The sequence below is a fragment of the Melanotaenia boesemani genome, chromosome 18 (assembly GCF_017639745.1).
Source record: "Melanotaenia boesemani isolate fMelBoe1 chromosome 18, fMelBoe1.pri, whole genome shotgun sequence".
In the NCBI taxonomy this organism is placed as follows: domain Eukaryota; kingdom Metazoa; phylum Chordata; class Actinopteri; order Atheriniformes; family Melanotaeniidae; genus Melanotaenia; species Melanotaenia boesemani.
Genome location: NC_055699.1, coordinates 30,165,762 through 30,183,007, shown reverse-complemented (window position 1 = coordinate 30,183,007; position 17,246 = coordinate 30,165,762). Strand labels below are relative to the sequence as shown.

At 39.7% G+C, this 17,246-nt stretch overlaps 1 protein-coding gene across 1 annotated transcript; it reads right to left on the bottom strand.

The window, feature by feature from the left end:
- Positions 1 to 8,943: 8,943 nt before the first annotated feature.
- On the bottom strand, positions 8,944 to 16,062 carry LOC121629277. The gene is made up of 7 exons (XM_041968916.1): positions 15,963 to 16,062; positions 15,790 to 15,877; positions 15,288 to 15,635; positions 15,081 to 15,198; positions 14,914 to 15,005; positions 11,731 to 11,817; positions 8,944 to 8,988 (listed from the first exon to the last, which is right to left on the bottom strand). The coding sequence occupies exons 1-7, from the start codon at positions 16,019 to 16,021 to the stop codon at positions 8,944 to 8,946; spliced, it is 837 nt and encodes a 278-aa protein (XP_041824850.1). The 5' UTR covers positions 16,022 to 16,062.
- Positions 16,063 to 17,246: the final 1,184 nt, after the last annotated feature.

The following is a 17,246-nucleotide window of genomic DNA, read 5'->3' as shown; positions in this document are numbered from 1 at the left end:
GAGCCAGTCTGGCCCTCAATCAGGTCTTTTCTGATATCCACATCCATGCTTTCTTTTTTCATCTTACTACAACTCCACAGGGCGGAGTTCTTTCGCTGATTCGCTTCAGTTCGGCAGGCATTTCCTGTTTCATTGCGATGACGGCCGACATGTTGCAGCGACGTCACACGCTCGTGGAAGCAAACGAAGAAATTAATATATTGTGTTTTGTTTTAAAAATGGTGGTTACTGCACAAATTCAACCGGAAGATCCAGACACGTAACCAGAAACGGACCAATCAGAAGGGAGCGTGACCGTGCTGCGTAGCAGGAGTGCACGTCAGGTCTGGAAGACCTCAATCCTCCGCGGAGCGTACAGCGCCATAACCAGACACCGCACGAGTAGAAACATACTGAAATCCAAATGACACCATCAGCTGATCCCGATGTGTCTCTGATGCTCCGAGGAATCAAAAGACGTCTCATTCTGACAGGAAGCCAATCAATCAGTCACATTTTATTCAGAAAGCGCTTTACAACCACAGCTGGAAGAAGCTACAAGTCCGGCACCAGCAGGCTGACCAACAGCTGTTTCCCCTGGGCAACACAACACCCATAAACCTCCCACCCGGACACTTGAACAACCCTGGAGAGCAGTAACCTCAGTCATCACCTGCAAATTTTAACTCATTCATGCTAGTTTGTAATTCTATTTATTTTCTATTTATATTATACTGTAATATTGCTCTTTTATTTCTAATTTAAAGGAAAATTTCTGTTATATTTTGTGGTGCACAGTGGCCTCTTATCTTATCTTATCTTATCTTATAGCAGAGATAAAAACATGAATAAAAATATAGTGAGGTTATAAATTACGCTCATCAGTTTGTTCCAGCTCTGAAGAGTCAAAGGCGGATCTGAGTCAGCAGGTCTTCTGGTTTCTGTTTGTTTGTTAGACCTGAACGGACATTTTTGTTTTCACGCTTTAGTTCTGAGTGTTTCGACTTTACAGGGAGATGAGGAAGATGAGGAAGATCTGCAGGATCCAGTTGTTATCTGTGATGGGTGACCCTCAGACTTCAGGACTGGAACAGAACCATTGTACACAAACTAAGTTGGGTGGGTCTCCATGGCAACCTGCTGTAGTATGCAGCAGGTTCAACATGTTTTGGTTCTTTAGCTGAACTAAGTCCACTAATCAGATCAATCAGACGATACGAGCTGCTCACTTCTCCAGGGTCTAAAATCTGTTCGGAGAGAACTTATGATGAGCGGGGAGGAGTTTGCTGCTCAAATGGAGGTGAAAGTATTTACCAGAACAAATGAGCCATGGGTCTTATATTTGTTTAGTATTTATACTTTATTTTATTTTATACTTTATTTTTCCTCTTTAGTCCTTTTCTTTCCAGGAGGAGGCCTCGGGGGAGAGCCAGGACACGCTGGACGGACTACATCTCTTGGCTGGCCTGGGAACGCCTCGGGATCCCCCGGATGACCTGGTGAATGTGGCTGGGGAGAAGGAAGTCTGGGTTTCCCTTCTTAGTCAGCTGCTCCCACAACCCGACTCTGGATAAGCGGAAGAAAATGGATGGATGGATGGATGGAAGGGTGGATGGATGGATGGATGGGTGGGTGGGTGGATGGACGGATGGATGGATGGGTGGGTGGGTGGATGGGTGGATGGACGGATGGACGGATGGACGGATGGGCGGATGGACGGATGGGTGGGTGGGTGGATGAGTGGATGGACGGATGGGCGGGTGGACGGGTGGGTGGATGGATGGATGGATAGATGGGTGGGTGGATGGATGGATGGACGGATGGATGGATGGATGGATGGATGGATGGATGGGTGGGTGGATGGGTGGATGGATGGATGGATGGATGGATGGATGGGTGGGTGGGTGGGTGGATGGACAGATGGACGGGTGGATGGGTGGATGGACGGACAGATGGACGGGTGGATGGGTGGGTGGATGGATGGATGGAGTTCTTTTCTTTCTTTATTTGCATATTGTACAAACTTGACTGGAGTCACTGTTTACTGTCTGTTTGTTATTTGTCAGTGTTGATTAAAGCATAAAAAACAGTTCTGTGTTCTCTCTTCAGAAAAAAATCTAAATTCAGACATTTACATGAGAGCAACTCCCGACCCCACCATCTTTAAAGGGGCAATAAGCGGAAATTCATAGTAATTAAAAACCGGCTATGTTTAGGTTAGGTTGTCCAATGTAAGACCTCTGATGCTGATTTTTTGTCTAACTGACCTCTGCAGGGCTTCGATCAGAAAGCACGTGAACCCTCAGTGAAGTTTATATTGTTTACTGTAGAACTGTATGGATACAGCAGCGTCTTCTGGGTAGAGAGCAGTTTCTGAAAATATATAACAAGAAAAAAGGACTGATTTATCAGTGTGTACTGTTGTAAATTACATACAGTGTCCTAAAGGAACATTTCATCAGTCACAATTAAGTCACACAAACTCAGTTAGCTAAAGGATGCTAAATCCTGATCATGCTAATGGGCCGAATGGGCATTTTAAAGAGTGCAAACATACACAGGAGTGAGACAGCACTAGCATAAAGGGTAAGTTACGTTTACTCATTCATTCTAAATCAGTATAAACACAACTTAAATCGCCACTTAAATGTATGTATATATATATACATATACATATAGTGAGCTGTTTTTGGATCACAGATTTGTCATTATTTACTGGAAACAAACAAACATCACAACTCAGCAGTTACAAACAGTTTATTGAAAATTAAATAAGTCTGTTTATTTTACAGACATGAGATCAACTTGTCATTAAAGCTGCTGCTTCATATTCTTAGTTCTGCTGTGTCACACTTTAAACCGAGGTAACGCTGACAGGAATTTTCTGACTTTGTGTACAAATGGGTGTATTTCAACATTAAAAATATTGATTTAAAAACACAATAAAATTTTAAAAGCTCCATGGTGACGTATAATAACAGTTTAATAGAATAATAACATCTTTCAAATTATTTTGTTTTAACTTATGATGAACTTCTAACGTTACTGAAGTTTGATTCAGGACAAAAAGCATAAAAAATATGGTATGAAATCTCAGAAAAGCAGGTTTTCATCTGGGGTCAGCAGGTCAAACTAGCTTTGATGTTGCCTAGCGACAGAGAGGGGGCATGCATCATTTTGGCAATCTGGTGCCAAGACAGGTCCGAAAACCAGAGACAACCAGACCGGTTCAAACCACAGATCTCTCCAGCCGGAGGCCACACAGAACGGCCAACATATAATACCGAAGGCGGTAAGAAAATGAAACTCGGGCTCTTATTTATCATCTGTTCGGGGAAACTGTACTTAATTCCGTACTACAAAGCAAATGTAGATTGGAAGTAAAAAAACAAAAGAAAACATATTTATTTAGATTAGATAAAACTTGTTGATCCCTTTGGGCAGGTTCCCTCATGGAAATCAAGTTTTTAATGGTATTCTGGATGCCATTCAAGCTCTCCAAACAAGATTTTAATAAAATTAATTTCTTCTTTAAGAAGTTTACAAAACCTGGACAGTTGGACTGAACACTTCCCGAACTAATTGAAAAATGATTGTGTTTTGTGCTTCACAGAGACGTGGCTCTATGAACAGACCCTGGACAGCACATTACATGTGGAGGGTTTCCAGCTGATCCGAGCGGACTGGGACCCGGAGCTCTTCGGCAAGACCAAACGCGGTGGAGTCGGCTTCTACATCAACAGCGGCTGTTGTCATGTCATGTGCTGACCTGCTTCAAATCCTCCACCATCGTCCCTGTTCCCACGAAGCCACTGATCACAGGACTTAATGACTACAGGCCCATGGCACTGAAGCCTGTAGTCATGGAGTCTTTTGAGTGTTTGGTCCAGCCCCACCTCAAATCCTTTACCACCAACTCCTGGACCCGCTGCAGTTCACATACAGGCCCAACAGGTCTGTAGATGACGCAATCAACCTGGTCCATTTCATCCTGCAGCACCTAGACCTACGCCAGGATCCTGTTCGTGGACTTCAGCTCTGCTTTCCCTTATGGATAGTAATAAGTAATAACAGCCATTTTTGGTGAAATTGAAGTTGAATAAAATGAATTTCTCATTGAAACTAATTGAAAAATTGAATGAAGTATTTTTACTGTTTACTCTTTTTTTGTTAAAGTCTAAAAGCTGCTAAAATAAGCGTTTTTATTTAACTATGAAGTGCAATAAAATTAATTTCTTTAATAAGTAGTCCACAGAGCCTATACTGCTGTACTAAGTATATCATTAACTGCTGACAAGAATACTATGAAGTACTGTCACTATTGCAGATATATTTATTGGTATAGTAATTAAGGAATTACTCAGGTGTGCTACTTATTTGAATTCATATTCATTCTCTATTAGTCATGTTAAACATTCCTTATTAATAAGCTTATATATTTTACTAACAGTGTGTTATGAATATTGAATTTATTATTGAAATTTGGGATTATTTTTGTGGTAATTTTGGAAGAGGTTTTGTCTATTCAGACAGAATTTACGTCTTTAGTAAATAAGAGATTAAATATTTCCTGATTAAATATCAACTTACGGTTTCTCTTCTTCACCGTGCGAGTGACCAGAAAGAAGGACGGTGCTCCAAAACAAGGCAAATTTTATACAAATGAGGATTATTAATTTTCATATTAATATCAAGGCTATTACACAACAATATGAAATATCTGAAGTGGCCTAAGACAAGACGGACACAAAGAGAGAAAGAGAGAGGCCTCATTTTGAAATCTGTAAGTAATCACGGTGGCGTTTACTTTATTTATTTTATTTATTTAACCAGGAAAAACCTCACTGAGAGTAAGAATCTCCTTTATAAGAGTGTCCTGGCCAAGCCAGCAGTTTTAAGATTGAATGTAACTATAATGCAGCTATAAACATATGATTACCGAGGCTCAGCGCCCTCCATATACCCAGAGTTGCCACATCTGTTGACTTCGTTGTAAGAGCGGTCACGTTGGTCATGGAGCCTCCAATAGTTCCAAACAAACCCCGCGCTGCTAGACAGACAGCAGCGATCGGATTACTGAGGGTGAAAACTAAATAAACATATTATTGCTGCACATGGACGTTTGTCACTGAATGAATTATTATGTTAATGTTGATTTAAGTGATGATCAAGTCATGTTTGACAATAGATTAAATATGAGGAACCAGCACAACAATTTCATACATTTTTGGAGGGAAATATTCATCTCAACCAACAAGCTAGCATTTATTAAAGACCAGACACCGTAGATATATACAGATAGATGTCGCCTCTGACGCTGCTGTCCATAGGAACGATGCGTCAACACGGCCGCCATCTTGGGCCGGGGTAGGCCGCATCTACTTACAGCAGTAGTCAATAGAGGCAGAGGTCTTTCAACGATTAAAATCACCATAACTCGCTGAATTTTCAACCCATTTTCAATCGGTTTGGTTTATTAGAAAAGTCCCACATATTTATAATACAACAGATCATATAAATAATATGATATATATACAAACAGTTGCAATAACTTATACGTGCAATAGTGAACTGGGAATCTGTACCACCTCTACTGTGTGCAATGCTTGTTTATATTGTTTTATTTAACTTATCTTATTGTTATTTATTGCATTCTATTTGTGCTTTTCTTGCACCTTATTGCCTCTATTTTGCTTTGTACCTGTATTTATTGTGTCTTGTGCTTGTCCTGCTTTACTGTTGGTGTTGTATTGCTGCTGGTACCCAAATTTCCCTGAGGACTCTCCAAAGGGATTAATAAAGTATTTCTATTCTATTCTATTCTATTCTAAAATAAATGCATGAGTTTAAAAAATTAAAAACAAACACTCATTCAAAAAAATAAATAAATAAAATAAAAAAAAAGTATTGCCAAAATTAAACATTTACCAAAACAGGCACAAAATAAAATACCTCAGTTAAAGTTACATCTGTTCTTCTTGTCATTTTCATATAAAATAAAAAACCCACATTTACCTCTGATGTGAAGCCCAACAAGTAATGAACCTGATAAAGGTCCCAAAGAACACATCACTAATATAAAACACACGTTTTTTTAACACGTCAAAGAAAATAACATAAACATGGAATTCAAGACCAATTTCAACAAGTACTGAAGGGTCCATTCAAAAGGAACCATTTCTAATAGTGTATTTTATTATCATTTAGAGGGGCCTCCGTTGTGTTAGTGAAATATCAGGATTACATGAGAAATTGTCATGACACTAACTTTGTAAAGATGGTCAGGAAAATTAAAAATGGATGGTATCACGTCTTCCTTTAAACCAGTGGACCGTCCAGTCCTGTTAAAGTCCTCTGAGTTAAAATGAGGCTGCAGACGACTGAACAGTCCTTCGGTACAAAGTCTCTCCTCCTGAGCGCTGCTACCCATGCTGCCTCCTACATTTATCTTCTGGAAACATATAAAACATCCATCTGAACATCACTCAGTTCTCAGTTCTTCTGTAGCTGCAGGTCAGCAGTTAAAGTTCATGTTAGCGCCATGAAACTGATTTAATAGATAGTTAAAATGACCTACTTAGCACAATTATATGAAGTGGCTGATTGCCAAATGTCACTTAAATCATCTTTCTATAATCATTGTCTTACTAACAAAAACATTTTTTATTTTCTTGTCCTGACATAAGCCGGTTTCATTTATGTTAAAAATACGTCAAATTCAACAAGTTCATTACAGTTAAATAACATAAAACCACTTCTTACTTGTGAAATGTTATCCCTTGTTTCTTGCTTTTGGTGTTTCTTTCACAGGAACATCCGTATGCAGCACAAAAATCTGGCATTTTGGTTTCACACACACAGTCTGACTGATCTGACCGGGTCTGAAACCCCGACCCAAGATGGCGGCCATGTTGACGTGCCTGACAAGCCTGAATGTGGCATCTACGTGTATATATCTATGACCAAACATGATGGTCCTCATTAACCTCTATTGCTAACCGTCCTTACATTTCACTTTTCTAAGGTTAAATGATTAGCTTGTTACGGTTTACTTTCATCTAATTATTAAAGCAGCCATGTGGTAGCATGAAAAGTACGGGATGAGAACACTGTCATAATCTGAAACTGAAAGAAAACGTTTTGAAACCTTGAAAATCGGTGTTTGACATTTTAAAACCTGAAATAAAGTTTTGCAAGTCTAAAAAATAAGTATTGAAACCTTGAAAAGTTTCAGCTTCACATTTTCAGAAATTCAAACCTCTTGTTCAAGTCTACATTTTCAGAGTTTCAGATATGGCATCGTTTTCCCACCACATTAGTTTGCAAAAAAATGTTGAAACCTTGAAACCTGAGTTTTGAAATGTTAAAATCTTCCCCAAACATCATTTTGTAAGGACTAAATTTTACTTTGAACTCCTGCTGGTTTGTTTCCACTACTTTCTGCGTTCAAGGGACCACTTTGGGGTCTTTGAGGACTTTAACATTGCTGTTTAATGTGCTGATTTTTTATTCACGTCTCATGACAACCCAGTCTCACTCTAAATCGTGTAATACCTACGTTTGTCCACAGGGCAAAACGTAGCCATTTCACAAAAAGGGCTCTGAAATTATAGCATGGTTACGTTTCATTTTCTTTGTCATTTCTATGGGCGTACTTTGGGTCACGTGACTGCCGAGTTTCTACCCGGCGTGAACTAAAAACATGGCGGACATCCCTTCTATTTTTGTTGGAAAATGCTATATTTTAAGATCGATTGTGGCTTTAGCCTCGTTTTGATAGCTTTTCTAGCGACAAATGAACACTTTTTCATAGTATCCATTTGGTCTATTTACACAATTAGTAGTTTTTTCGTTTCGATGTACAATCCTTCAACGAAATTGTAGGAATACTACGTTTCGGATTGTTGCTACAGTGGTTGCTACGGACGCTATTAACAACATTAACAACAAACCGGAAGAAAGTTAATGGTGCGTCACGGACTGAGTTCCTCTTCAAACTGGTTACATTTAACCACAAATCTGCTTAAACTACTATCCATTAAATAATTACTTGTTTGATTTGAAAAAAGATAGCTATTAAAAAAATTAAACAAATCAAAGCATTTAGCCACAATACAAACTATAGAATTTTAGAATCAGATCAATCATTCAATCAATCTTCCTATTTGTTCGTATGAATGCATGTATTGCAGTACAACAACATCTGGATCACACCTTTTCAAATGTTTTTATTTTATTACAAAAGATTATGCTATATGGACATAACAAGACCCACCATCAACACCAACAATAATAATAATGGATAATAAATTAACAAAATATTATAAAAAAGGAAAAGGACAGCAGCCCACAGAATACTGAAGGTAGCTGTTTTAGTTCTTTGTATTCTCCTTTGCCACCCACTGTGGAGGCCACGTCTTCCCACTGCAATAAATGTAAAGAAGATTCAATGACAACATGACAGTAAAAGACACTGAGTGGGCTTCAGTTTGTAGCTCATATTCACTTTGTTAACATGCTCACAGTTATATGACTTATTTGCTCACAGTCTTATGGTGATAATTTCACTGAGGTTTTTTTATATACTCAAGCTATAAATGCAATTTAAAATAAGTTTCTACAAATAAATAGCACAGAAGCATTTAACAATAAATACCTTACAACTTCCATTACATGAATAATAAAAGTTTCAATTTAAAGACTATTTTTTTTATAAAATTAAAAGAAGGGAAATCATACATACCACATGGAACATGGTTCCCACTCCACAGCTCTATTTGTTTCCCTGAAAAATATTTTAAAATGTTTACTGCTATAAGCAATCACACTGTCAGAGGACTTCAGAGCTGTGGTGCTTTAAAATCCACTAAATACATTCAGACTAAAGGTATATATTCACATTACATTTTTACTTTAAATAATGACAAAGGAGAACCTTCTGGATTTTTGTCTTTAAAACTTGCTTCACCGGGTAATACTCGTCCTTTCCCCCGACGATATGGCTGCAATCTGAAAGAGCAAAAAGTGTACACTTACATTTTTTAAAACATTTCTTATAGAACTGCCAGGGGTGCACAGAAAGTGAATACAAGTTGATTAAAAACGCAGAAATGCTGGTGCCAACATAGAGTAGAAGACTAGAAAAGCACACGTTACATAAATTAAAATTCTTTACATTGGCTGCCTGTGATTACCTAATTGATTTTACAATTATTGTATTAATTTTTAAGGCACAGCACAGCCTTGCATTGGGCTGTCTCTCAGAGATGCATTTAGTTTACATTTTGTTGTACTTCATTTAGCCATTATGCTCTCAAACAGTGGACATGTGTGCATGGGATCTGAGAATATCTATACTTTTAAACCAAAAATAAACTAATTAATCCGTCAATATTTTGTATGTAGGTTCAATGTAGGTGTAAATCAACTTTTTAGAATGTGTAATAATAACTCAATATTTTATTTAACTGCTTTTTCCATCACTGTCTTTGTTTTAAATTTGTGATGCTTGGAATTATTTTTGTTTTAAGTCTTACTGTTGTTATATAATTTATTTTTAACTATTTGGGTTTCTTTTTCTACGCCCATCTTTGTTATTACCGTGTGTTGTCACTATTTTATGTTCTCATTTTTATATCACTGCACACTGAACTACATTTAATCTCCATGAAAGGTAATTAAAAATAAAGCTGAATTGATTGATTAATTGATTTGTCATATCAAAGATATATAGAAGAACCATGAAATATGTGTACTGTCCTATTGGAAATGAAGGAATGTAAATAAAGGATGACCAAATAACCTCCAGGTATGTCTTCCTTGTTCTTTTTTGCCTTCTTCTTTGGAGGTACATCTGTTGAGAATAATAAAAACTAAAATTGCTATTGCTGTTATTAAAAAAAAACTGATGTCAGATGATCTAATAGGTGATCATTTCATTGAAGCTGACGGTACGTCCAGTGTGATATCAAATCAAAACTATGTCCTTTTGACGTGATATTCTATTATCGCTAAGAAGATATTGTCATTGCAACTTGTACGGTAACAGAATCTTTTACCACAATGTTATAATAACATAAGTTGGCATACTGGTAGAGGGCTGGATGGCTGAGGAGGTGGAGTGCTGGATGGCTGAGGAGGTGGAGGGCTGGATGGCTGAGGAGGTGGAGGGTTGGATGGCTGAGGAGGTGGAGTGCTGGATGGCTGAGGAGGTGGAGGGCTGGATGGCTGAGGAGGTGGAGGGCTGGATGGCTGAGGAGATGGAGGGTTGGATGGCTGAGGAGGTGGAGTGCTGGATGGCTGAGGAGGTGGAGGGTTGGATGGCTGAGGAGGTGGAGTGCTGGATGGCTGAGGAGGTGGAGTGCTGGATGGCTGAGGAGGTGGAGGGTTGGATGGCTGAGGAGGTGGAGGGCTGGATGGCTGAGGAGGTGGAGGGCTGGATGGCTGGGAAGGTGGAGTGCTGGATGGCTGAGGAGATGGAGGGTTGGATGGCTGAGGAGGTGGAGTGCTGGATGGCTGAGGAGGTGGAGGGCTGGATGGCTGAGGAGGTGGAGGGTTGGATGGCTGAGGAGGTGGAGGGCTGGATGGCTGAGGAGGTGGAGGGCTGGATGGCTGAGGAGATGGAGGGTTGGATGGCTGAGGAGGTGGAGTGCTGGATGGCTGAGGAGGTGGAGGGTTGGATGGCTGAGGAGGTGGAGTGCTGGATGGCTGAGGAGGTGGAGTGCTGGATGGCTGAGGAGGTGGAGGGTTGGATGGCTGAGGAGGTGGAGGGCTGGATGGCTGAGGAGGTGGAGGGCTGGATGGCTGGGAAGGTGGAGTGCTGGATGGCTGAGGAGATGGAGGGTTGGATGGCTGAGGAGGTGGAGTGCTGGATGGCTGAGGAGGTGGAGGGCTGGATGGCTGAGGAGGTGGAGGGCTGGATGGCTGGGGAGGTGGAGTGCTGGATGGCTGAGGAGATGGAGGGTTGGATGGCTGAGGAGGTGGAGTGCTGGATGGCTGAGGAGGTGGAGGGCTGGATGGCTGAGGAGGTGGAGGGCTGGATGGCTGGGGAGGTGGAGTGCTGGATGGCTGAGGAGATGGAGGGTTGGATGGCTGGGGAGGTGGAGTGCTGGATGGCTGAGGAGGTGGAGGGTTGGATGGCTGAGGAGGTGGAGTGCTGCTGGTGCGTCCAACCTCAATGGCACAAAAAGACAAAATGATGAGTGTGGGGCTGTTCTGCATGCTTGAACTGTTAGTTGAGATATTTAAATAGATTTGCTTACTGTAAACAGATGAAAATTTCTTCTAAATAAAATGTCTTTCGTTTAGAGTTGAATTGTAAAATTATTAATGCATTGTCATATCATCAAGCTTTCGTGAGTTGTTGATGATTATTAAGAACAGACTGATCTATATTTTGAAATGATAAATGGTTGCAGATAGACAAGCTTACCAGTGATCAACACCTCATATAAGGCCTTCATTCGGTCCAGGCACTTTGCTTTTGGGCTTTTTGATTGGTTTGGCAACAAACACCACAGCTTTGTGTCCCAGAGTCTGCAATTTCTCCAGCTAAGAAAACTGAATAAATTGTCATAAAATCAGCCATAGCTTTGTGAAATACACTTACAGATGTACAACACATACCAACACAGATGCCTCATCCATAACATGTGAGGTGGTTTTGTTTTTTCTTTGGTTTTCCAACCAGCCCTCTTTCTTTGCCTCAAATCTTTGAAGCTTTTTTGCCAGCCTTTGCTTCCTTGGCTGCACTGTCTTGCAAGACTTGCAGGTCTTGGTGGCCACAGCAATCACTGCTTTGCAGTTGACGCAGTTTGTTGTGGTGGAGCCTCGTGGCATCTTGAACAGGGAATAAAAAAATATGATTTAGTGACACGGAAAAAAACACTTAATATTATCAGTGATCATGTTGTCCTTTCTTGTCTCACGGTCAGCCAGGCTGACACTCAGAGGATTGGCCTGGAGAACTTGGCAATTTGCCTGAGTCTTCAGTAAAAAAAAAAGTAAAGTCAAATGAAATAGTTGACATGCTAAATCTATCTTGGGTGTTGACATTTGGGCACTGCAGAAATTCAGCAAATTGTATAGTTGTAACGTATACAATCAATACATCGCTGCAGGACTGAATGCTTGTGTGAGAAAAACAGACCATGTACATGCATAATCTGCTTAGTTAGTCATTTTATATTTGGTTTCAGTTAGCATGTTATGAATCAATGCTTTATGAAATATACCTGCTGTTCATATAAGGCTTAACATGTAAGTGACAATAGATGCAAATGAACTATTTATTAACTATGGTTCAGCTACATTTCATTGTGCAGTGCCCCCAGTGAATTAATAATTAAAGCAAAATAAAACATTCTTCACTTTTCTATGTAAAGAACCACAAATTAGTTACGGTGGCTGTCTTTTCTAGTTGAACTCTATTCTGAGAATACTTGTAAAAACAAAGTCATATTATCTAATATTATTTTTAGTTAATTTGATAATTAGAAATAACTTAAGATGTCTGGGAAATTTGTCAGGTCCAGTTTGCAACCCACAACTAGCTGTAATGTAAGCAACTGTGTACAGTTTACATCAGTGACTAAGCTGGAGTAGATTTGTTGTTTACTATAAGTATGTCACCTATAATTATTATGGTTAACCTACTACTAAGATACTATCAGATTCCCGGTATTTACAGTAAGAAAAACAGAAACAGTTGTAGGAGAATGAATGATGGCAAACACAGTAGCAATCACTGTTGGGTTACTTTAAAGTATTTAGTTATAGTTACTTGTTACTTCTACAAAAAGTAACTACATTAGTAACAGAGTTACATATCATTCTAAAATAACTACTTACTCTGAAAAGTAATTTCCCTTCACGTTCTTTTCTTGTATTGTCTTTTTTATGTCTGAAGAGGGAAAACTTATGTTTGATATTCCAGTTTAAACTCTTCGTTTGTTTTCTCTAGATTAACATGCTAATAACCTCTCCTGGTCATATGTGTGGCTGTGTGCACAACACGTCTTTTAGGCTGCGCACACTTACGTACCGCGTGGGCTATGACATTTTACTCTTTATTAGTCAATCATCATTACTTTGTCTATGTGGTTGCTTCTTCACCGGGAAAACAACTTCTGGCGCAAACATATGATGCTGCTTCATTATTAGCTATTAGCTTGTATGGTCACAGCAGAACACGGACCAGATATGACCCAGTTTTAATCGTATAAACTGGGTTATATAAACTATATGTATATATAAATCTTTCAATAGTAACGCGCTGTCAGGTCCATTTAGTTAGTTAGGGTAATGGCGTTGTAATGATAAAGTTGCCTATTTACCCATTAGTGGAAAAAGTAAAGCCGTAACAATGCCTTTACTCCCTCACTGGAGGCAATAATAACATCTAAGTTAATTTGGAAGTTCACGTGTTGTTGGTTATTACCTCATGTGTGCTAATTTCTTACCTCTCTGCCTCTTGGATTCTGGGAAGGTCGTCATTGCCTCGCCACCCCCACTCAGCAGCATGCACGCACACACACGCACAGGCACGTACACAAAAAAATAAAGCCCTTTCTCATACATTTCAGTTTGACCCATAATCCCCAAATTTCTACCAGTTGTGGATAAGTTCAGACCTTGTCACATGAAACAATCCGAGGTGTGAATTTCAAACAATTCCAAAGCTTTCTGTTGTGGATACCTGCAAGTTTGGTGTTGATCAGATGAGGCCTGTAGCTCTTATCTTATATTAAGTATTATGACTACAAAAAACAAAAATACAGATTAAATATTAAGATAATATATTAATCATATATCAGGACAAAAGGTTCCTGATGGCCTGAAGTACCAGCCTATGCCCTATTCATTGACATCTGCTATAAAAAAAACAAAGTGGTTCCTTGTGTGAAAATGTTCCAAAAGACAGGAGGTCATTGTTTTGTGTTCATGCTATTAGTCTTGAAACAAGATTGGTGTCAGACACTCCTTTAAAGGAGCTCCAAAGAGCTCACTTACCCTTTAGAAGCCTAGCTGAGACATGAAGCCTGTGGGCCCTTTGACCCTGTTGCTCATTTGCTCTCATTTAGAAATTACAATAGTGTAGTGCAGAAAATACATCCACAAATGTCAAATACAAGAAATTTATTTGTCAGATTGCACAATTAATAGTTTTTCCCCATGCAGGCATCAGTATATTGGTCATATTCGGGTGCTACAGTGACTGTTTTTGGGGGTGGTCAAAGTTCTTCATCAGAGGAGCAACTGCCCAAGTTTTCTTCATCAGTGGAGTCATCATCCAGAGACAATGCTTGCAATCCCAAAACGCATTGGTAAATTGAGCGAGCGGCACCCTGCTGAGCTTGTACTGCAGACAATCTCCTCCTCAGCAGACAGAGTAGCCCTTCACGTCCTCTCTCCATCAATGCTTCAGTGCTGCCTGACAATAACATTAAAAAAGGAAAACATAAATGTTACAAACTACGGACATCAATGCAAAAAAAAAAAAAAAAAAAATCCCTTCAGAAAGCTGGAAGCAAAGCTGTTCAAGTATTCCAACCACACTCCTCAAGTACTCCCAGTCCTGCTTAACTTCCCGAACCACAATAACCTCCTCTTCTTTCAGTCTGGTCAGCAGCATTACCTTGTCATAAAGCCTTTTTTTATTTACCATGTCGCCATGACCTGCAATTCACATAAAGTTTTATCAGTTATTCTAAATGACTAGAAAGTAATTAAAATGTTAGACATGCATCGTCAACTACATCTAACATAAGCTCATTCACTAATCTACATATATCCATTTCCTCCAGCTTATCAAGATCCTCAGATGCCTCAGAAATCTTTTGTACAGTCTGTCAAAATCAATACTGGAGTAATAAATTGCTTAGCCAAATTAGGCAAAAGTCTTCGCATCATAAAAAACACTGGTCTAGTCTTTACCTTAATGTATCGTTTGGCCAATGTCCGGTCAAGGTTTTCTGCCTTCCGCTTGTTCCAGCCACTGGCCTGAATGGTAAGGATGTCTGTGCAGACTTAATACACAACACCTATTAGGCCAGGAAACCAAAACTAAATAAGTTAGATGCATAAAAAAAATAAATATTTACCAGCTTTTGACATGTACTTGGAACATATGGCTGCTCGAGAGAGGAAGCTGTTCACCTGTTCAACCTCCTCTCCTATTGTTGTTCCTGCTCCCTCTTGATTTCGTCCTCCCCATTGCAACTACAACAAATTTGTATGTTACCTTTTGGGAGACAGGGGGTTGGAAGAGGTCCAACGGTGCTAATGAGAAATAAGCCATTGGCAATTACCTCACACATCCAGGAATGTGCTTTAGCATGCATGATTGAGAGAAAGGGACGCATGTTTAACAGGTCTTCTAACTCAGGACAGTAGCCCACGACCCTCTGCAAATATGGCCAATATCTGCATACCACATCAGAGCAGAAGAACTGCACATTCTGTGAAGCAAGCTGTTTCTGGAGATATAAGGGATATGCAAATATCTCTCCACGGAACATATTCAGTCCCTTCAGTAAAATCCCATGGCGGCAGACAGCAACCTCGACACCTTCCTCATCTACTTTGCTTGCAGACTTGTTAGAGGACTCTCGTGCTGCCACCCACTCGCCTGCACCACACCTCCCTTTCCCAGGATTCTTATACAGATGAAGACAAACAGATGTACACAGAGCAAAGTGGTGTACATTAAAATTTAACCATTGGTAATATGATGTTGTATGGGGTAAATACAATACAGATATGCAGGCAGGGTATAATTTATAAAAAACAAAAATTGGAAATAAACTTTACATGTCGTGTTGCCCCATGGATGTAGTCAACAAAGGAGGTCACCTCAGCATCCTTGGCCAGAAACACACCTTCAAAAAATCCATTAGGTCTAAAAGAAGCAAAATAGGGGTTAAACTCACAAAAGGTTACATCTATGGCAATCTACAGTTTAAGTGGACAAGAATTTTACCCACCCTGGTTGGCTCTTAAAGCGGTAAAGCTTGCGGTTACCATCCACTGCAACAGCCAACATGGAGGGTGTGCATGCAGGACACTGAAAGTGATTCACCTGAGACAGCCTGTCAACCTCAAATTTTGCATAAGACCATTCCAAGAATGATTTCTGCATAATGTCTCCACATATCTTACCACTCTGATAGAAAAGAGTAAAAAAAAAAACAAAAAACAAAACCAGGCCATGAAACCATATAAATACATATTAAAAGTCAATGTAGTAGACAATTGCTTCAGTGATGTTGAATGATGATTATCTCACCCGACCAAAGAGTTTGGTGCGCTGTTCAAGCATGCTAACAAAAGCTTGCCGTGACATTCCTGGTGCAGTAATCTTGAGATCTTCATATGTAGTAAACTGTGGCTGGCCAATAGCCACTTTCAACCAGATCACTAATATCTACTGTACATTCCAAGTCTGTCCACAGGAGCAGGATACAGTTGGAAGAGACAGATTGTATCGCCCTGAAAAAAGATAAAGGTTGGATTGTTTATTCGCAATAAATAAATAAATAAATAAATATAAATAAAAGGACAAAATTGTACCATTTATTCCAATCAGGATAACTTCCTTTCCTGAAGAAACGGTTGTCTGCCCAGTGGAGCAGTCACAGCATGGAAGAAGCACTCTTGGAAAGAAGTAAACAAATATTTTACATTCCACTCATGAAAATTATATTTAAACTTTACCATTGAAGGTGTTTTTTTTCCCCTCAATGAGGAAAAACTTCAAATACAGCTACCTAACCCAACATCCCCTGTTGGACTTAGACATTGTACAGATTTTACTAGGCCCATGTGATGTTGAACACAGAAATGACCTCTTTCATGGTACGAGAATTTTCCTCCCTCTTCTTCCCTGATGTGAGTGGTTGGTGGCAGTGGCCTGTAGAATCCCTCTACCATGGATGATCTGTTATGGAGCACCAGGGAGTCGTGTATAGCAAGGTCAAAGGCTGTACAATGCAGTGGTCTTGGCAAACAATCGTGACACATCACAACTGCAACCTTGGCTCTACAGTGGTGGCAAGTCGTAGCTTTAGTCTTCTCAGATAACAACATCTGATTAACCATAAAAGGTCTCAATACAGTCCACTTTTCCAATGTGGAAGCTTTGCTATCCTTCCAATGTGAGGGGGCTGGGTCTTCAGAAGGTCCCAAAAGATCTTGTACTTCTTGGATGAAGGAGCCTTGAAAACAAGGGCAGGGTTTGGGGATAGGTACAAAGTAGCTGATAATAAAAA

What these genes read in the sequence shown, in the direction of transcription:
- LOC121629277 (XM_041968916.1), bottom strand. Translation starts at nt 16,021, where the DNA reads ATGTTGGCTGTTGCAGTGGATGGTAACCGCAAGCTTTACCGCTTTAAG. An exon ending in CAAGTACATGTCAAAAGCTG is followed by an intron (nt 15,006 to 15,080) that starts GTAAATATTTAT and finishes TTGTGTATTAAG; the next exon opens with TCTGCACAGACATCCTTACC. An exon ending in CCTGCAAGTCTTGCAAGACA is followed by an intron (nt 8,989 to 11,730) that starts GTGCAGCCAAGG and finishes TTGCTCTTTCAG; the next exon opens with ATTGCAGCCATATCGTCGGG.